A 21,594-nucleotide genomic window follows, 5' to 3' on the forward strand; every position below is an offset into this window, starting at 1 on the left:
CACCCCTCACTCTGCGTATTTTGCATGGGCCAAAAGCAAAAGTGATTTGTTTACCTCACCGCGCGACGATCGGACAAGCAGTTAACTACCGTTCTCCCCTTGTTCGAAGCTTACGACCGTTCCAGCTGCCGCTAGCTACTTCCTATTGTTAAAGGACCTCAGGTTTGTATAGTTAGGAAAAATGCAATTTTCGACAAATTGTCATTTCGGAAAATCTTTACAACATTTTATAATATTTCACTTACCACACCCTTAACTGATGAGTGTAATAAATGTGCACTCTTAAAAATAAAAAAGGATTTGGCACAGGCAGCAGGTGACATGGATAAAGTTGCTGAGATAGTTGAAGAGATCACAAACCACAAAGAAGAAGCAAATAAAGGACTACAGCTTCTTAAAGAACCCCATGACCTGGATGTTCATTACTTTGCCATTGATCTCAAGCAACAGCAACTGTGCCCAAAGATGCCTATTAATAGGGCATATTATGCCAGTAGGTTGTGGTTGTTAAACTTTTGGTTTTATGACATCACCAAAAACAAAGGCAACATGTTCATGGAGGGACAAAAATGTTGTAAAAAAAGGAGTCTGAATTGAAGTTGGTAGCTGCCTGCTTCATTGGCTACAAATAGTGAGAGAGGAAGAAGACAGCATTAAGCACCTGCGAATTTTTGCTGATAATTGTGCAGGACAAAATAAAAATATCTTCAACGTCCTGTTAATGCTGCAACAAATTTGTGACCATGCCTTTGGTCATATAGAACTGATGCTGCAGTGACAGGCATACATCTGCAGTGTGCCTCGATACCGCAAACTGATTAATACAGCATGCAAGTCAATATACAGTCTATATACTAACGTGAAGAGAGAGCATTTCATTGATATTAAGGTGCTTGCAAAGGTAGTCATGAACCGTCCTGCAGGCCTTTTGTCAAAAACACGGCAATTAGTCATGAAATCCTCATACAAACAAGGATTCTTCTTGAAAAAAGACTTCGCCCTTGTCGATCACCGGACAATACCACCTACATCAGTCTCCGGAAGGGACGACAGGGTGTAAAGGATGAGGGCTTGGCAAGGAGATAGAAGTTGGGTTGGCATCAGTCGTGCTGCCATTCAAGTTTGATGGTGAAAGGATGCTCACCAGGAAAAAGGTGGAGAGCCTTGCAACCCTAGTCCCGATGATTCTAAGTGCCGATCAAAGGGAATGGTTCAATGACCTACTCTAGCGGCAATACACCTTGATTGCAATGCAGCAGATTGATGTCGATTCAGACGATGAAATTTGCGAGGATGCTGACAGCCCTGACAACACCATCCTCCGCAATGAGGATGTCGTCAGGACTCAATAGCCATTATCTTCTATTCTGCCTGCCCTAATGTTGACAAACTGGAAATGAGGACCCCTAATTGCAATCCCACGGGAAAAGACAATACAGGCATCCCCGGGTTACGACGGGGGTTCCGTTCTTGAGACGCGTCGTAACCCGAAAATCATCGTAAGCCGGAACGACACTTGGAAATATGCCTTAAACTAAGAAAAAGTCAGAGAACTTACCTGTGTAACATGCAAGTATTGCATGATGTGAAGTGTGGTTATATTTCAATGCCAAAGGATGGTTCTTGAATGTATATAAACCTTTATTAATGAACTTGTTAATTTATACACTATACACTGTAAATCCTTATGGTAGTAATTTATACTAGACTAGACACTGTAAATCCTTATGGTAGTATGTAGTATAGTAGTATATGTACATCCTGGAGTACACTAAAATCCCAGTCTGGTAGTTCTGGAAGGTAAAAGTATAACAATTAGTACAAAATACGTAGTAGTACACTACACAAAGTCCTGAATGCTATGTAAATTATAGATATCAAAGAGTAAAAGAGTTAATGTATGTTAATAATTCCTTACTTTTAGTTTATAATTCCTTACTTTTGAGTTATATCAAGAATAATTATGTACTGGAAACAAGCAATGATTTTTTTCATTATTTGCGCTTTTGGACTGTTTTTAAACTGTGCATCCCAAGCTAGTGTATTCATTCGCGTCGGAAACTAGTTCCGCATATGCGGCGTCACTAAAAAAATTTAAAAAATACGATAAAAAAAGTGTCGAAAATCATCATAACCTCAAAGTTTTTGTTGTAATGTAACCAAAAACATATTTTTATTATATACTGTGCTAAACTATAAAGGATTTTTATCATAGCATGCGTTTTTTAAAAGCGTTGTTAACTCGGAGCGTCGTAACCTCGGAACGTCGTAAGCCGGAACCGTCGTAACCTGGGGACCGCCTGTACTGTACTGCTAGTTGCGGAGAGCGAGTGTTAACAATTTTTTTCTATTAAGTAAAATTACAGTAAGCCAAACTTAGTTATTCTAATTATGAGTAGTCTATACATGCATAAATACTAATTGTATACATTGAACACCATATTGACAATGAAAATAATCATAAAACAATCAATTATGGAAAATAGTGATTTTTCTGGGGTCAGCTCGTGTCGCTGGGCGTCGAAATATCCTTTAATCTATTATTTTTCAAGGGTAAATGTACTAACACATACCAGAGAATAAATAAAATAAAGAAAAGGTCAGTATACTGACTCGCTCACTCCCAAATCCAAGAGGGTGTCGGTATGAACACATAGGCGAGTGAGACCACTACCACGAGCCAAATACCAATAGAAATCTCCCACAAAACAGAACCCTCCATGAGAGAGCCGACCCACAGAGTGAGCAGCTCGTACTACTACTACTCCATCCCATGCTGCCGACTGCTGCCCCCGCCTCTTTACGGGGCCCTATGTGGTCATCCTTTCAAGTTAGCGCCACACGGTCACACGTGCATTTCTCTCTGTGTTTTTTTTGTGCCTGTCGTTGGATATTTTCTATAATGGAGCGTGCAGCTATCGCAGCAGCTAAGTTAAGTACTCAGTATTTACGGTTAGTTGGTTTTTTCCGTCCCTGGAGACAGTATTTGCCGTTTTTTAGGTATAAATACGTTCTCGTGGGGTCGGAAGCATGGCAGCATGGTTCTGCCGCGTGATGGGTTCGTTCTTGGTCTCCCATACCTAGAACATCCCTTATTTATGTACGCTCTATTTGTTTATCCGCTTTGTTTAGATTAAGGTCTACTCAGGTTGTCATGCATGCATGTAAAAATTTTTCACCTTTTTTAGTAGGCTATCCAGACCCTAGTCCCAGGTTCTTAGTACCGAAGGGTGGCCTCTGACTAGCTTTGAGTGGTAGACTTGCCTTCGGTTTAGTCGTACACTCCTGGATTTTTTCTCTGCTATATTACTTTCTCTCTTCATTTTATTTATTTATTATATGTATTTTGTCATCGTTAGGTTAGTTAGGCGTCTGGCTTAGCCTAGGTCCTGGCTCATAGAGCCTATTCTACCGCTGATCAGTTCGGTTGCTTCCCTATAGCTTCTCTCTGATCAGTTGGTTTTAGCCCGGTGGGCCTGTATGCTTCCGCTTTTCAGTTCAAGTTGCTTCCCGATAGCTTCTCTCTGATCAGTTGGTTGGCCTAGGTTTAGTTATCGTATCTCAGTTTTTACCGCAAAAATCGTGGTCACTTCGTGATCACGGGACCAGCCAGTACGCCTGTCCATGGTCCACACCACCCTTCCCCCCCCTCCCGCCTCTTCCTATAGCAGATCGGCGGGCGGGGGTGGGTCGGTCTGCCCATGCTCGCTCCGCATACCCGAGCCTGCCTCCCTCTCTCCCCTCAGGCGGAGGGCTAGGGAGTCGGACAGACCCAGATTGGTCTCGACCTCTCCGGCTTCTCGGTCCGGCCGGGTGGTACGTTGTGGGGGGCCCTGGCCTTACCCCCCCTCCCCTCGTCACTGCCTTGTCGCTCCTGGCTAGCTCGAGCATGTATGTCCTCTCGCCCTTTCCCTCCTTACTAGAGCTCCTCCCTGATCGCAGTCCTGGTATCCATGCGGAGGGGCTAGTCCACCCAGTAGAGTGGACCGGAACATACAGTAGGTCTCTACTAACCTTACCGTATTGCTGAGTCACTGCACTCCGCTTCACACTGGACCTAGTCCGGTTCGCTTGTGTTTAGGTTTAAGTTATCTATAAGTTTATCTTAAGTACCTTAAACCATCCCCCCTCCCTTTCATATCCTACCGGATCTCTCCGGGATTATAGCCTATTCAGGCAATGCAGGGAGGGGTTATGCCCAAATTTTTTTCCGAGCTCCGGCATGTAACGGAGTTCTGTTTTTTTAGTCTGTAGTGATGTCTTTTAAGATACTCATGTGTCTTCCCACTTACAGGCCACCAACTGTGAGCATCCGGGAGTTTCCGCTACACTTCAGGACCCCTGTTGGGGACACGAAGTTTGCCGGTCCCCAGCTCCATGCGCGACTCCGCCAGGGGACATCCAGGTCTGGTACCATGAGGCGTGTACCATATGTTACGATCTGTGAGGCCAGCTTTTGGAAGGAGTAAGTATGCCATCTCCAGTAGCTGCTCCGCTTCTTTTTTAGTGCTTAAGTTTTCACCATTTACTTTAACTTAAGGCATCTAGTTTAAGTTATACTCTAAGTTTTTAGTTTTTTAAGTGATTCTTAAATCTAAAATACGCCCTCTCTTACAGGCTCCGGCAGTAAGGGATACCGCACTGGCTACCCTGCGGGCCTGGTCGAGGGTTTTGGCAAGAACGCCGCCAAGGGTCAGCCCCTCCATCTCGAGAAGCGGTTAGCACTATTAATCTTCCCCGGAGGCAAGGCGACAGGTTACGTCGACCCAATAGAGGCGGACCCGACTATCGCCTTCATCCAACAACAGCTGGCGGCCTCCTTAACTGAACAAGACCAGGATATCTCCCACGGATGTCAACCCTGGATATTAATGTTGAACGATGGTAGGTATAGACGACCTGTGGTCGAGGTAAGTAAGGTAGGCACCCCGGAGGGTCCGCCCTTGGGTGTTTGACTGTTTCTTCTACCCCTGCAAACCTCTCCATCCTTCCAAGGCTTTACGGGTGATGATTTATATACTCCTCCTGATGCTTCGGTTAGACCTAAGGTCAAGCTAAAGTGATGACCTTGACTAAGACGTCACGTCGTCTAAGAAGACGTCCTCGTCTTCTTCCTCACGTAAGTCTCCGGCTCGCAATCCGGCCCAGACAGGTCTAAAGCTTCTAGCTCCGGCTCTAAGTCCTCAAAAAGTAAATCCAAGGAGGGAGATCTCGCATCCGGCAGAATCAACCAGTTCCGCTACCATTGGTTCCAATTCAGAGCCTCCCCTCCACCTCCGCAGCAGCTCCGCTTTTGGACTCCATTGCTGGCCTGGTTCAACAGGTGGGCGACCTAGTTTGGGTCCCTAAAGAGTAGTATGGAACAAATGATCTCTCGCCTGTCGGATAGGATCACTTCCCAAGATACTATTATAGCCGGGCTAAGAGAACCCCTCTAGCCTCCCCCCCTCACTTTTCCAACACAAGTGGAACTCAGCTTCCTCCGTATGACTCACTTCCTGCTTTCTCTATGAACAACCCATGAGAGTAGCGTCATACGCCCCCTTCCAGGACGTCTCATCTCCATACCGAATTTGGAACTCGAAGAATAGAGGACTTCGAGTTTCTACCCGGAAGGCCTGCAGCCTCCTTCATAGGCTATACGCAAGGCTCACGGCCTTCGGCTATGGTTCCGGTTGGGACGATAGGGTACCAAAGGAGACAGTCCTCTATTCACGAGACCAGGCTCAGAGAGAATGGCTCAGATGTTTAGAGGACATGGATTGTTCTAAACACCAAGAGACAACCATTTAAAAGTCCCTTTTACCATTTTCACAATGGATGAGAGTACCCCCCCCCCGCTCCGTTCCTAACCAAGATAGCAAGGTGACCATCTCAGCGGCCCAGAAGGGGGAACCTATGCCTCAGTTGAAAGAAGCAGATCCCACATCTCCGTTACTCCTTCAATTGGAGAATTGTGGGAAGACTTGCCGAATACATTCTCAGCTGGCAAACTCAAACCGGACTGTGCTATGGAGCAGTTTGGTGAAAAGCTAACCATGGCTCCCGATAGTCTTATCAGGCGAATTTGACGCAAAATCACGACTAGCCAGATCAATCAACTCTATGGCTTATGTCTGAGGTAGCAACCATGGCCTATGGATCAGAACCATTTTTAAACTTATGCCAAAGCCCTGACTCAAACGGTGCAGTCAGATATGTTCGAGTTTGCCACTGCTAGAAACGAATTTGTAGGAAGCATGTCCTGCTAGAGGCAACCATTCGACATGAGCCGAATAGGTTTACTCTCCCTCTAACATCTGGGGCGCAGATCTCTTCCCAGAGGCTATGGTTAAGGAAGTCCAGGCAGAGGCTACGAGGTTGAACCGAGCCTTAAGGACCGTTGGGGCCTTACGGCTAGGAGGAGGCAAGACCTGACACCTAAAGTAAAGGGAAGGGACAAAGGAAACCCAGGCGTTTCCAACCTTTACCAGAAGAAAAAGCAACCACGCTTTCCTCAACAAGTTCCAGCAGTGCCGTTAGTGCAGACAGCCCAACCTTCCACTTCTAAGGGTCAATCACAGCCAATTTATGTGATATCCCCTCAGTCCTCAACCCTCTACCTCATACGCCATTCTCTCAGCTTACAATCAAGCCTTCGAGAGTCAAGCTTCTCAGAAGTATGACCGCTCGGGTAAGGGAGGCAGAGGTAAAGCGGGTCCTTTCGTGGGAGAGGATCGGGAGGCCCCTTTAATAGGGGAAAGCACTTCAGAGGAGGCCGAGGCGGTTACCAGAACCAATGAAGAACTTCAGGTAGAGGGAGGCTGTTTTCACTTTCGCCACCGGTGGAAACTTCAGCCAGTGGGCCTCAGAGCATAGTGTCAAAAGGGCTGGGTTTGGAGCTGGTTGACGAACCCACCTCCAGCCAGACCTTTCCGTCACTTCTTCCAAAGAATTGACAGAGTACGCAGAGGACCCTCCTTCAGGAAAGGGAGCTATAGCGAGAGTCAAGAGATTAAAATTTCAAGGTCGCTTGTTCAGCGTGCCAAAGAAAAAAGGCTCACAAAAAAGAAGGGTAATCTTAGACTTGTCCCGCTTAAACTTAGCCATCCGCTGCGACAAGTTCAAAGATGCTCACGATCTCACAGGTGCGGACCTTACTTCCCCGTGGGGCCGTCACCACCTCTATCGATCTTACGACGCCTACTATCATATCCCTATTGCAAAGACACTTCGTCCGTATCTGGGATTCAAGATAGGAGACCAGACATTCTCCTTCAAGGTAGTTCCATTCGGACTCAAACGTGGCACCCAGGGTGTTCACGAAGCTAGCGAAGTGGTAGTGCAACAACTCAGATCGCAAGGGATTATGGTAGTGGCGTATCTCGACGATTGGTTGATCTGGGCCCCATCGTCGAGGAATGCAACAAGGCTACACTGAAAGTGATCCAGTTCTAGAATATCTAGGATTCAAGATAAAAAACAAGTCCAAGTCAAGACTCACTCCAGAGTCAAACTTTCAGTGGCTAGGCATTCAATGGAATCTATCCTCCCACACTCTGTCGATTCATCTACCAAAAGGAAAGAAATAGCGAAGTCAGTCAAGCAATTTCTAAGTCACAAAAACTAGCGTCAAGGAGAGCTCAGGAAAGGATCCTCGGCTCTCTCCAGTTTGCATCAGTAACGAACATCTTAATGAAAGCCAAACTGAAAAAGACCTAAACCAGGATCTGGCGCTCGCCGAGCAAATGTCAGTCCCTCCAGGGGACAAGCTATCCTCAGTGCCTCTGATTCCTAAAGAATCGCTTCGGCCGTGGGCAAAAAGTCAAGAATCTATCAGTGTCAGTCCACCCCTTTCAGTTCCCTCCACCAGGGATCACCATCCACACAGACGCTTCCTTAAGCGGCTGGGAGGGTATTCCCAGGTCAAAAAGGTTCAAGGGATTTGGTCTCACTCCAGTTCCGTCAGTTCCATATAAACGTACTGGAGGGGGCAAATGCAGTGTTCTTGACTCTAAAAAGGTTACACCCAACCAAAGTACTCCCACATCAAAAGCTAGTCCTGGACAGCGCAGTGGTAGTACATTGTATAAAAACAGAGGAGGCTCCAAGTCACGTCATCTAATCACGTCATGGTAGCCATCTTCTCCCTGGCAAGACAAGTTCAGTTGGCATCTTTCCTCCACTCACATAGCTGGAGTGAGAAAACGTCATAGCAGACGCCCTATCCCGATCAGTACCCCTAGAGTCGGAATGGAAGGGTCACTAGACAACAGTTTCGTTCCAATGGATCCTTCAAAGAGTCCGCAGGGCTACAGGTGGATCTCTTCGCATCCCAAGCGAACCACAAACTGCCGTGTTATGTAGCCCCCAACTGGACCCTCTGGCTTACGCCACGGACGCCCTGGCTCTGGACTGGAACAACTGGAGAAGATTTACGTCTTCCCCCTCCAGTGAATCTCCTTATGAAAGTATTGAACAAACTCAGGACCTTCAGGGTCAAGTGGCTCTAGTAGCCCCAGACTGGCCGAAGAGCAATTGGTATCCCCTAATTCTGGAACTGGGGCCTTCGTCCTCTTCGATTTTTTTTGTTCCCCCCCCAGTCCCAAGGCTCTCCCAGTCAGTACAAACGAAAGAAACTGTGTTCGCTTCCTCAGGGATTCTCAAAACCTAACTTATGGATTTCATGAAGTTTTGCGGCAAAAAGAGATGCGAATATTGACCCTCAGAATATTCTTCTCTTTTTAAAAGGAATCCGATAAAAGGGGGGGATTCAAACTTTGAGGGCAGTATGATGCTGCTGTCAAAAAGTTAGCAACCTTCCTGAGAGAGTCAGATATCAGAATCATGACAGTTAATTCAGCTATATCCTTCTTCAGATCCCTTATTTGAAAAAGGTTTAGCAGCTAGCACGATACGACAAACAAGTCAGCCTTGCTGATATTTCAATTTGGATTTAACATAGACTTGACGGATACCTAAACTTCTCGTCTATTCCTAAGCATGTGCTAGACTTAGCCTTCTGTGAGGCCTAGTCAGTTTCATGGTTCTTAAACGATGTTCTAAAACGGCTTCCGAAACCGATAATGACACATCTCGTTTATGATGTTCCCTAAGGAAAACCCTGTTTTTTATTAAGCCTGGCTTCAGGAGCAAGAATTTCAGAACTGTCGGCTTTATCCAGAGATCCGGATCCATATTCAATTCCTTCCACAGGGGAAGTCCCTAACTTTTTCTCCGGAACGTAGCTTTTGGCAAAGAATGAAGATCCTTTGATGAGGTGGGAACCTTGGAAAGTACTACCTCTTTCACAAGATGTATCCCTTTGTCCAGTTTCAAACCTTACGAGCCTTTCTATCCAGGACCTCCTCATCCTCATCGGGGCCCCTCTTTAAGAGGGAAAAAGTGGAACTTTATCATTAAAGGCATCAGGCAAACAAATCCTGTACTTTATTAAACAAGCCAATCCTGGACTCTTTCCCAAAAGCACATTGATTGTCAAGAGCAGTAGCCACCTCAATTAATTATTTCCAACACATGAACTTCGATGAGTTGAAAAAGTATACCGGGATGGAAATCGCCAACAGTGTTCAAAAACGTCATTACCCTTAAGTCCTTGGAAGCTCTGAAATTTTCAGCAGTAGCAGCGGGAAACATAGTTTCCCCTGATTCTAGTTAATTTGTAGTAGGAGATTCGTCCTCCTTTCTACCTGCTTCACCCAACAGTTCGTCTATTCCTACCGTGTCATTTACATTCACCTTGTGCCTTGGCTGCTTTTTTATGATGATGTAGTGGGTGCCCCTTATTTTTTTGCTAGGGACACTCACAGATGATTATGGATATTGATCTCATGGATGTTACCCCTTATTTTTATGCTAGGGGATACACCTCATTTAAATGGTTACGGGTTTTGTTTTATATACAAGTCATATAACATTCCTTATATATTATCATTGTTGATTAATTTGTTTTCATTTGATTGTTTTAATTGCTATTATATTTTGATACATGCTTTTACACAGATACCATTTTGTTACATGTAAGCAATTTACCTCTGTACATATGTAAATTACCTTATGTTAAGAACATGTTTTAGAATTAAGGGTAATTTAAGCATATATTTTTTTTATTTTTGTTTTCACTGTGTATATGTATCTTTTTATGCAATTATATTTTCCTTTTTATATTTACTTTATTTTTTATTTGAGACCTATTCTGATTTATTTTAGTACTTTTGTTTACAATCTTGTGCTATTTCTCTGGTAACGATTTCGCGCAGCGACACGAGCTGAGCCCAGAAAAGGGATTGTGACGTAAGGAAAAAATTCTATTTCTGGGCGATTGGCTCGTGTCGCCAGCGAAATCCCCACCCCCCCTACCATCCCTTCGCCCAAGATTGTCTGCTAACTTCAGGATGGGCCACCAGAGGCGCGCAGTCGCAGCATGGGATGGAGTTAGTAGTAGTACGAGCTGCTCACTCTGTGGGTCGGGCTCTCCTCATGGACGGGTTTCTGTTGTGGGAGATTTCTATTTGGTATTTGGCTCGTGGTGTGGTCTCACTCGCCTAGTGTTCATACCGACACCCTCTTGGAGGGTGAGCGAGTCAGTTATACTGACCTTTTTCTTTATTTTATTTATTCTCTGGTATGTGTTGTACTTTATTTACCCTAGAAAATAATAGATTAAAGGATATTTCGCTGGGACACTAGCCAATCGCCCAGGAAATAGATTTTTCCTTACGTCAAAATCCTTTTTTAGTTTACTCATCCCTATTATTTCTGCATTTTTAAAAATTAAATACTGTACTTAGATTATTTTTTTCTACTTCAATATATGAATAAAAACGGTCAGACATCATCATTAGGTTTGCATTCAGGCTATGATAATCTAAAACAATTATTACTAAAACGGGAAAAAATAAGTACAAAAATAATCATTAGTACTTTATTATGTAGTGAGAGCTAATCTACCTGAGGGTCAGAGATTCACAGATTCAGACGAGATATTTTTTGAAGCCATAGAAAACCGGTAGTATCTGAATTAGACCTTTTATTCCGAGGGGCAAAATGACAACACTGATAATATAGATCGTGCAGATGTTTTATTCCCCCATTTATTTAGTGATTATTATATTATTCAGATTCACAATTACTAACAAGTGAATCAGATAGAATTTTCTCTGAAGCCGTTGAAACTGAACAATGGAGTGTGTTCCAATGATGATAGTGAAGAAGACAGAGACAGAATCCTGTTGGTATTATTAATGATCAAGATATAGAGTCTGATCCTAGGGACTGATACGTGGTAACGCCATTTTCCTTCCGTTGCAAATACAGACAATCTGCCCTAGCTTTTTTTTGGGAAGATTATTTTGAAGAAAATACAAAAGATATTTTTTGCCGATGATGAAATGGAACAGGCTGGTTCTGATTCATGAAACAAAAAGAATCAAAAAAAGAAAAACGTAAGTTTCGGCAACAACGATGCAAGCAAAAAAGCGCCAACCACACAAAAAAACAGTAAATTAGATAGCTGTAGGATTGTTAATATTCATAAAAATGGAATAATAGTACTTCTGAAGTTTCAGACTATAGTAACTGTTAATGGTGCAAAGAAAACAATATTATTTTTTACAATTTTGCGCAAAACCAAAAACCAAAAATTTCGGAAAAAGCAAAATTTGCAGGTGAGTATTATTATGGTAAACTATACCTATCATTATTTTAAGCAGTTCGCGATACTTGTTGCCACTTTTATTGCGTGTATGGTAGGGAACAAAGCCCAGAACACGGTCCCTCTCTCACGTGAGAAACTGTGGTTAGAGCCAAGGCCTATGAGTTAGGGGTCCCATCACTGAACCTTATTTATGCATCTCCCTGGGTAAACCTTGACCTCTCTCAAAACAAAAAAGGCGTCTTTGTGTCGCTTTCACCCAACCCAAAATATTGTTTTTATTGCTAATGAAATGATATATATTACATACTTAAAAAGTTACTTTTGTGCCAGAATTATTTTTATTTTTTCAAATGCAAAACATAGACAGCCCACCTATGATAATACATTAAAATGATTAACTATTATTGTTTAAAAAGATAAAAACATTAAATATCAGACATTATATTTTTGTGATACTTAGGTGTAAAGAAAAAAGATTTTCAATCCACACTTGAGCATTGAGTATAAAGTTTATGCAAAATTAAAAAAACAGAGTGGAGCGTTGAAGTTTGTGCCTTGATGCTGTTTTTTTTTTGTTTTACTATCATGGAATGAGTGGAGATGAAGTTGGGTAGAATGGTGTTGGTATCACTGCACAGCTGACAGCTCCCTAACTCTCCATTATAGAAAATGGGCACCCACAACTTACGCACCAAACTATTACAGTCTGTACAATCCCGTCCTCCTCTCTCTCTCTCTTTTTTTTTTTTTTTAAACAACCATAGCGACTTTAATTTTATTTATTATCCAAGTTAGAGAGAAATTTGAGTTTTATACCAAATTGCATAATACATAAATATAACACTAATTCAACAGGTTAGTGAGCAGTAGTTAACATTATCTTTTTTGGAGAGTATTTCCTGTTATTATTTTTTCACTAATTTAATAATGAAGTTCTCATAAATTTTCGTGCATTTAAAGTAATTTACAATAACAATTTACATTTTTATCTAACTCACCTGGTAGTTATATATATAGCTTACGTCCCTGACGTCAGCTATATATATAACTACCAGGTGAGTATGTTAAAAAATTTATTTTATTATGAAAATATAATTTTTAATGAAATTTACATTAAACAAACCCAATAATCAACACAGGTCAGAAAATTCATCTAAATTTATATTTTTTCTTTTTACAATCGTAGCAACTTTAATTTGCAAGTTATATAGAAGTTATTAATATACCAAATTTGAAGTTTTATACACCCCCTTTATGACTGTTATAATAGATAAAGTAATACTTCATCATTATTTATAACTGTTAGTGAATAACGAACATTAAGATATTTTGGTAATTGCAATTTCTACAATTATTAATTATTATAATTATTTAAAATCATTATATTCCATTGTTAATAATTCGATTTTACAAAACTTTAATATGTCTATTCATTAAAAAATTTCACAAACTATTCATCTAATTGCAATTTAAATATCGTTATTCAAAACTTAATTTTTAATTACACTTTTTAATTGTTGTTAGATGCATATTAGGAGGAATATTTTAATGGACAGACACTTAATTTTTTCCATTTTTAAATAATAAAAGTAATTTGTAAGTGAAGTTTTATAGAAAATATTTAATAAAAATAAAAAACCAGTAAACAGCATAAAACTAGTTTATTGTAAATATTCACTAGTCATTTAGAAACTTTACGCAATTTATTACTTTTTGTAACAGTCATAAAGAGGGTACTTTAAGCTCAATTTGGTATAAAGAAAAGTTGTCTCTAAGTTAAAAACTGACCTTTTCTACAGTAAAAAAAAATCAAAAAAACTTTAAACACATTTTCTGGTGTATTTTGTTTTGTGGCAAATGGACTTTTCCCTCTATAGGCCTCACATGTGAAACAATTTTTTTTATGAAAATACCATTTTACACAGATCTTTCAATCTTGTAATAAGGTTTGTATTGTACATGCAGTGATCTATGGATATCATCTTGACTACCTTGTACATGTCTTATCTTTCGTTTCTTTTATTGTGTGCAGTCCTTGTTATTAAGTAACATTAAATTGTGTGTAGATAATTTGAGTAATTTGGTAATTTAAAAGTTCATTTGATAAACTTGAGAAGAGTATTTTGGTTAAACTAGCATTTTTTAAAGGTGTTTGGTATACACTAAAACTTTTTTATTCAGTAGTAAGGAGAAGCGCAGGAAACGTAGACTTTCGGAAACTATACGTGAAACAATTGAGAGAGAAAAGAAAGAACAAGACGAATCAGAAACTAGTTCACAGGTAAGTTCAAAAATTTATGTGTGGTTTATTATAAACAATTTGGTGTACTGTAGTATAGTACTATGATGTTTGTAGAATTAAACACAGTAGATTTTTTTTATTTTAAGTCTAGAATTATGTGTCATACCTTGTCTCATTCATATGGGAGTGGTGGTATGAATCCAGTGTTAATGTATGGATCTGGAACATGGGCTCTAAGAAGAAAAGAGGAAGTAAAGCTTGAGAGAACAGAGATGAGAATGTTGAGGTGAATTATGGGAATATCGCTGCTCGAGAGAATGGAGAATGACGAAATAAGAAGGGCAGGCAGGCTTAGTAAAGATTACAGAGGTAGTAAAAGACTGCCAAGGTGTTTGCTAGTATTTCAGAGCTAAATGAGTGAGTGCCCAAAAAAGTGGATGGCGATGGGCTTGGATGCAATGGGGTCAAGAGTCTGAAGAAGTTTTTGTAAATAACGTTGATTGTGCTTTGCAATCACCAATTACATACTGCCTTTCTCCAAGAGGAAACACCCATTGTTATTGTAGGGGTGCTACCTCAGCTCGCTGAATTCATCCAAGATCCTACACGTCTGTGTAGGTTGGGCTTTGGTGTGCATTAGACTTGTCCATCAGTGCCTTTTTCATCTTTAGAGGCATCCTCTTCCATCTCACCAGCTGCAACTGTAACAGCTATCATATTCTCATACATCTTTGGGAAGGTTGTTGCATCCTTTTGTGAACTGGGCAAGAAAGTTATTGACAGAGAATCCTCAGAAGTTGAGCAGGTCTAATTCCCCCTTCAGGATATGATTCCATGCAAGTTCCAAGGTCTGCACAGTCATGTCCTTCCAAGCATATGTCAAGTTTAGATGGCAGACTTTGACAAATAATTTGTTCATGAAACTTACCCAGCAGATATATATATATAGCTGTATTTCTCCGAAGTCCGACAGAAATTCAAACTCCCGGCACACGCAGTGGTCGGCCAGGTGGTTAGTACCCATTCCCGCCGCTGGGAGGCGGGAGTCAGGAACCGATTCCCACTTTTCTATCCAGATTTTTCTCGCTCGGAATGAAAACACCTGTTTTCATTACCTCCGACCAGGATTTTGATTCTCCATTGCCGCTTAAGTATCCTAATTATCTTTGAATGATTGACTTGGATGTGTGGCTAGGCATACGCTATTAATCGTAAATGTTTAATTAACCTTTGTTTAACTTGTCTGAATCTAGTTCGGCTAGTTTCAGACTGTGTTGTCTGCACAAGTAAGGTGAGGCTACCGAAAGTGTCGGTAAATCCTCACTTGGTATGCACGGGGGTTGAGAAAGTTTTTTCTTTATTGAAAGATCGATGTAAGACATGTGAGAGTTTGACTGATTCCGAAGGGAAGACAGATGATTCGTATGTACGCAAATTAGAGCGGGATTCAATCACGGGGTCTTCCTCAAGAAACTGCATTAGTAAACAGAAGTCAGGGTAATCGAACCTACTATCCTTTCTGTAGACTTTGTTTTGCCTAACCCTGTAGTTTGGCCTACGAGCCATTAGCCTATGTCTACGAAAGAATACCCTTTTCTGTTATTGTGGATTCCATTCGTAATTTGGAATCTAAAGTGCTCGCTCTCCAATCAGTGTTGTGAAGTGTAGTGCCCCCAGTGTTGTGGAGGGGGCGTCAGATCGGCCCTATAATGCCTCTAGGCCTGGACCTCTGTCGAACTTCCAAGCCCAGGAAGACGGACATGTCGAAAGCCACAGGAGGGTTACGGGGAACCCCCACCGATCTGGCGTCCCTTCGGCAGAACCTGTAGACGATCTCCAGGCTGCCAAAAAATAGTGCACGAGAACGGATCATGAAAGATTGCTTCTCGTCCTCTGAGGCGTCCTCCCCGCACAGGGGTTGGAGCTCTGGGAAGGACTCGCGCCCTCTAAAAAGAAGCTTTAGAGAAGAGGATGCTTCACGTCCTCTCGTCGAGAGGGAGCGTCAGATCGGCCCTATAATACCTCTAGGCCTGGACCTCTGTCGGACTCCCAGGACCAGGGAGAGGGCATGTCGAAAGCCGGAGGAGGTTTACGGGGTCTCCACATTGATCTGGGGTCCCTTTAGCAGAACCTGTACGAGCCACAGGCTGCAAAAGAGTGTGCTCGTGCGCGTTCCCTCCGTGAGGGATTTTCGTCTTAGAGGCGTCCTCCCAGTGCTTGGTGTTACACCTAAACTTTATAAAACCAACCAACCAACCGAACAGTAGTTGGAGCATGAGAAGACGCTCGCGTCCTCTGAAGAGAACAAAGGCGTTAGATGTCGCACAGGCGGCCATCGTCAGTAGTTTCTTAGATGAGCACGCAGAGCCTCTTTGCGCTTCTTCTGCTTTACGGGCTTCGCCTTTATTAGCGTCCTCCCCGAACAGTAGTTGAAGCATGAGAAGACGCTCACGTCCTCTGAAAAGAACAAAGACATTAGATGTCGCACAGACGGCCATCGTCAGTAGTTTCTTACAGGAGCACGCAGAGCCTCTTTGCGCTCCTTCTCCTTTACGGGCTTCGCCTTTGTAGGCGTCCCCCCCGAACGGTAGTTGGAGCATGAGAAGACGCTCATGTCCTCTGAAAAGAACAAAGACGTTAGATGTCGCACAGACGGCCATCGTCAGTAGTTTCTTAGAGGAGCACGCAGAGCCTCTTTGTGCTCCTTCTGCTTTACGGGCTTCGCCTTTATACGTGACTACTCTCCGCCGCAAAAAAGATCAAAGACGCAAGATGTCGCACGGGAGGCCTGTGTCTTTGATCTCAGGGAAGAGGATGCTTCACGTCCTTTCTCTTTTGCTGCTTTGCGGTCATCACCTGAGAGTTTTGCTGCATGGACGCCTCAAAAGAGAACCAGGACGTCATCAGATGATGACGTCTTTGAGCCCCCTGTCGCTCCAAGAATAGAGCTGTGAAGGGACAGGTGAGAAGGAATAGGGCTTTCTGTCGCTCCTCTCCTTCTCATAGGATCAGCTTTTCACCTGAAAAGGAACATTCTAGAAAAGAGGGTCATCCGTTTGATGCAACATCGACTTGCTTCGTTGCCGACTGGGAGACAGGCAGAACCGCGTCCTAGAAGAAAAGATGATATATTGCCATTAAAAGATCTAAGCGGTCTCCCGCAACTGCGGATCGCTCTTCTCTTTCACCGGTTGCTACGACTTCTAGATTAGTGCGTCTCACCTGCCCGTTTATGTAAAAAAACATGAGAAAACTTCCTCCTTAAGATTCTTATATCGAGAGGAAGAAAGCTCGCCCTACTATTCAAGGGGTTCCCCTCTCTTATTATAGGGTCTCTCTTTATCCGTAAACTGACATTTTTGTTGCAAACCAAGGTGTGTTGCATGCTGAGATACTCGACACTCTTAGTTCGACCCTGAGGGAGCGTGGTGTTTACAAGCGTGACGTTTCTATGGATGCTAAGCTGGACGCTTATTTAGACACCAAGCGTGGCGCTCAGCTGGATGTCAAGCGTGACGCTCGGCTGGACACTGAGCGTGACGCTCGGATGGACGTTGAGTGTGACGCTTGAATGGATGCTTTGTGGACATTCATCAGGATCACAACGTGATATTTGTCTGGAAACTCGTCGACAATCTGACTTTCGTAGAGACTCCCATCGAGAGAGTGCAAGAAATTATTACCTCTATATCGGAATTTTTAGTGACTAATATTCAGAAAGCACCTATTACGTCACAACAGCAATCTTCATCAAGGATTGAATCGAAAGGACTTATATCACCGTCTTCGGGAGTCCCCTCTGCCGCTCATATAGAAGAAGGAGGACTTAGTAGGATGTCAGAAGAAACTGACGAGGACCACCTTCTACGTCAGCTTCGTCTGATTATCAGGTATTGGTTCGTTTGTTTCGAGCTTCAGTTGGAGACGAATTCCAACCTGTGGCTCCTCGCTATCCTCCTCCTCCGTTTTCGTTATCGAAAACCGACAAGATTCCTGGTTTGTTCATAAAACTTGCCCGGCGGATGTATGTATAGCTGTGTTTCTCTGAAATACAGCTATACGTATATATATTTATCTGCCGGGTAAGTATGAACAAACTTTATTGTATCTGAACAATATCATAATTGTTAAAATGAAGAAGTCTCTTTCAACAAAAATAGCTTTTAAAAAGGGTTCAAGATTGGATGGAGTCGAGAAAAGCGCAAAGAAAGACTTCTTTTGCCCAGCCTCTGTCAAGACTATGCGGCAAGGCAGGCATTGGGTGGGATACAAGTAAACATATCGGTGTAAGAATTCTCGCATCAGAATAAGGTGACTTTTCCAGTCTGGTCGACGCTCCAAGGAGGTCTCTCCTTTCGTCAACAAAAGTTGCACGAACTCCTGATGAAATGGACTACTATCGGAAGAGCTCTCATTCATTAGTCAGTCTCTTCCACGAAATAGACTTATAAAAGACGTCCATGAAGTTTAGGTACAATAACATAATAAGTTTGAACTGTCATTTTTGGTCCTCGGTTTTCACTTGAGAAGATTCCTCGAATGATTTTAATTCGTTCGTTTGGAAGAACGAATACAGTAGTTTTACACTCTCTCTCTTCCTTGCAGAAGAAAGAATGTAGTAGAGAAATAGCTGTCCAAGTGATTACAATACTTATGTATTTTATTTTTGCGTTATATTACTACTGTATTGGATCAAGTCTATAACGCACATCGTAATTACCGACACGGATAGTAACCGAAAGGACTCGTATTCTAAGTGTACTTAATCGGTCCTTCCTGCAAACTTCCAGGAGTTTCCGGTGTAAGGACAACGCTAAAAGGTATTGTTACAACAACACCAACTCAGCTTCTGCATCTAGCGTATTCGGTTTCGCTTAAATATGTCAGATTGAGAATTCTCTTCTAATCGATAATAGTAACAAACCTATTACTTCGTAGAATAGAGTAGCTGGTAACTCGGGCAGAGTAGTGCGAGACGACCATTTACGTGTAGAGGACGCAGTATATTTAATCGGTACTCCCTGCAACCTTCCAGGAGTTTCCAATTTAGTATTTGGTTATTTAAGCGTAGTGTTATGACAACACAAAATCAGCTTCTGTATTTAGCGGATTCTGTCTCGCTTAAATATGCCAACTTGAGAGTTTCGTGCTGTTCAAATAATGAAAAATCTATTCCTTCGTAGATGGAGTAACTGGCAACTCAGGCATAATACTGCGAGAAGGTGAACGTAAGCTGCTGTAACTGTACACCAACTCAGTATCAGCTAGCTTGCTGTTATGCGCGGTTGGTTACGTCTCTCTCTCTCACCCGCGGGATTGATTGACGAACCGTATCTTTGCCCTACAATCACGGACTTTGCCTAGGATTGAGGGGGATTCTAACATGCATTGAATAAACATTGCCTTCGTTTGCGAAACAAATTTTAACAGAGATATCTATTAGGCTTTTTGGTGCTGTTTACTGCACTGTAACAGAATTCTGTACGAGTCTACCGCAGCATAGCATTATAATAATGCTCTCCTAATTATGAAGAGCGCAGCCTTCTTAGGGAAGGAAGCATGCTTAAGAGAGGGAATGGATGAATATGCTGGGGACCATTTCCTCGCCGAAGAAGCTTGTTTTCCCTGAAAGGACCGCAATTCAGACCTCTACAGTTTTGTACTTCTGGAAAACTGAAGTAACATCAAAGATCGAGTAATGATTCTGAACATCTCTCAGTAGTTCAATGATCACCTCAGGTGATAGCGAAATGGTGCCAGGCATCCTGACAGAGGTACAGATGTCCTGCCACATAATCTAAAAGAATTGGAAGCAATTTGGTTGACTCTCCAGTTCCTCGAAGAATGAGTTTTGGCCGAGTGGTTCAGATCAACTCGGACAATTCCACAGCTCTCTCACACCTCAAGAAGAGAGAGCCGTTGATGGGCACAGTCACGGAACATATCGATCCTCCAGAGGTTAGCTGCACGATTGAAGCACGTCCGGGCAAAGCTTTTTTATCAACTGCAGCAACTACTGACGTCTGAGTATTCTTTCCTTAGAAGTATGTCGTCAGGATGCCAGAAAACTTCCAATCATTCATTCATTCATTAGAAGTATGTCAAAAGTCGTGGGCTACTCTAATAGCCTCACTTCGAGAGGTATCTCTAAACCGTTCGGCTCTGAGTCTGACTGCGTTCAGACTGTCAAGAAGTTGACCAGAATAAGAGGTTTTTCAAGACTAATGGCTAGTGTCATTACCAAGATAAAGCAGTTCTGCCTATCTTGCAGTGTATCAATCGGAATGGGCCGTTTCTGGAGATAGGGCAGGAAGAATGGTTTTTCCTCCACCTCGACCTTTGTGAATTACGTTACCATCTTCCCTTTCCGTCGGAAGAATGGGATGAACTAGCAGTCTCAACTATTGTAGAATACGGAAGTAGGTTGTTGGCGGCCTTTACGCTCAGAGATTTGGATCTGTCAAACAACAAAGCCCTTTACGATCTATGAGGTCTGTGGAAATCTCGAAATTGTAGAATATTTCCTGTGTAACTTTTTGCATGTGACCAAAATTCTAACCACTCTAGACAAGACAAAGAGGGTTATTGAGGTTTATTCCATCATCAGAGGTTTTGGCTTTAGAGGACATAATGCGGTGTGTTCTCTAAGCCTTTTGTTTTTACAAAGAATGAAAACCTGTTTAACCCTTGGCCCAGAAGCTTGGAAATCAAGGGGTGGTATGGATTATTAGGCAAGAAACAGAGAGAGTCCTGTGACCTGTCAGGGCCCTCAAGTTTTATCTAGTTAAAACTAAAGAAAGTGGAGGTCCTTTGGACAATCTGCGGTGTTTCGTAAAAAGACCAGACTTGCCCAGGTCGAAGAACACCCTGGCGTTATTGTTGATGAGTTCTTTTAAAGAAGCTCATTCGTCATGGTTGGACAAAGATTTGAAATCTTTTAACTGAATGTTCACAAGGTGAGGGTGCGGCCTCGGAAGCATTTCAACAGAGCATGGCACTCAGTATCATCCTGAGTGCCACGTTTTAGCGAAGCAACTTTGTGTTCATTTCACAATACCTGCGGGATGTGAAGACGACATATAAGATTTGCTGCTCGCTGGGGCTATACTTGTCTACAGACACAATCTTGGGGGCAAGAAGTTTCACTCATCCTATCCTATAGAAAATGGTTTGGAAGAGTTGTTAATTATGTTTATTGGGTCGGCCGCCAGTGGCGGTCTTCTCAATCCTTAAGCCTTAGTTAGATATCCTTAACTTTGGCTAGGTTGGTCAGGTGGTGATATATATTACTTCTTAGCCCTCATGGTATGGTCAATATGATCTAGTCACATTGTGGTCACGCTCCCGTTGACAGATCATCTAGAACTCACCAGTTACATAGGTCACTACCTTGCTAGAGACTCTAGTAAAGCAGTAGCAGACTTGGGTGACAATCACGAAGTCAGCTATGCTAACTGGTAAGGAACCAAGATGTCAATCATCTGCACGCAATGTGTTTCCTAAAATCCTTTTCTGTCCCTCCCCACCTCCAAAGGTGGGATTCAGCTATATATATATCTGCTGGGTAAGTTTCATGAACAAAATGATATTGTTAAGATACAATAAAGTTTGTTCATACTTACCTGGCAGATATATATAGCTGTATTTCTCCGAAGTCCGACAGAAATTTCAAAACTCCCGGCACACGCAGTGGTCA

At 42.5% G+C, this 21,594-nt stretch overlaps 1 protein-coding gene across 1 annotated transcript in view; it reads left to right on the forward strand.

Annotated features, from left to right (window-relative positions):
* Positions 1 to 321: 321 nt before the first annotated feature.
* Positions 322 to 21,594, forward strand: part of LOC135226636 (putative male-specific lethal-3 protein-like 2) — a 247,616-nt gene continuing 226,343 nt past the window's right edge. The window contains exons 1-3 of the mRNA XM_064266350.1: positions 322 to 493; positions 633 to 774; positions 13,805 to 13,937. Coding sequence (XP_064122420.1) covers positions 322 to 493; positions 633 to 774; positions 13,805 to 13,937 — 447 coding nt within the window. The remainder of the gene's footprint in view (positions 494 to 632; positions 775 to 13,804; positions 13,938 to 21,594) is intronic.

This window comes from Macrobrachium nipponense, chromosome 15 (assembly GCF_015104395.2).
Source record: "Macrobrachium nipponense isolate FS-2020 chromosome 15, ASM1510439v2, whole genome shotgun sequence".
NCBI classification, from domain to species: Eukaryota; Metazoa; Arthropoda; class Malacostraca; order Decapoda; family Palaemonidae; genus Macrobrachium; species Macrobrachium nipponense.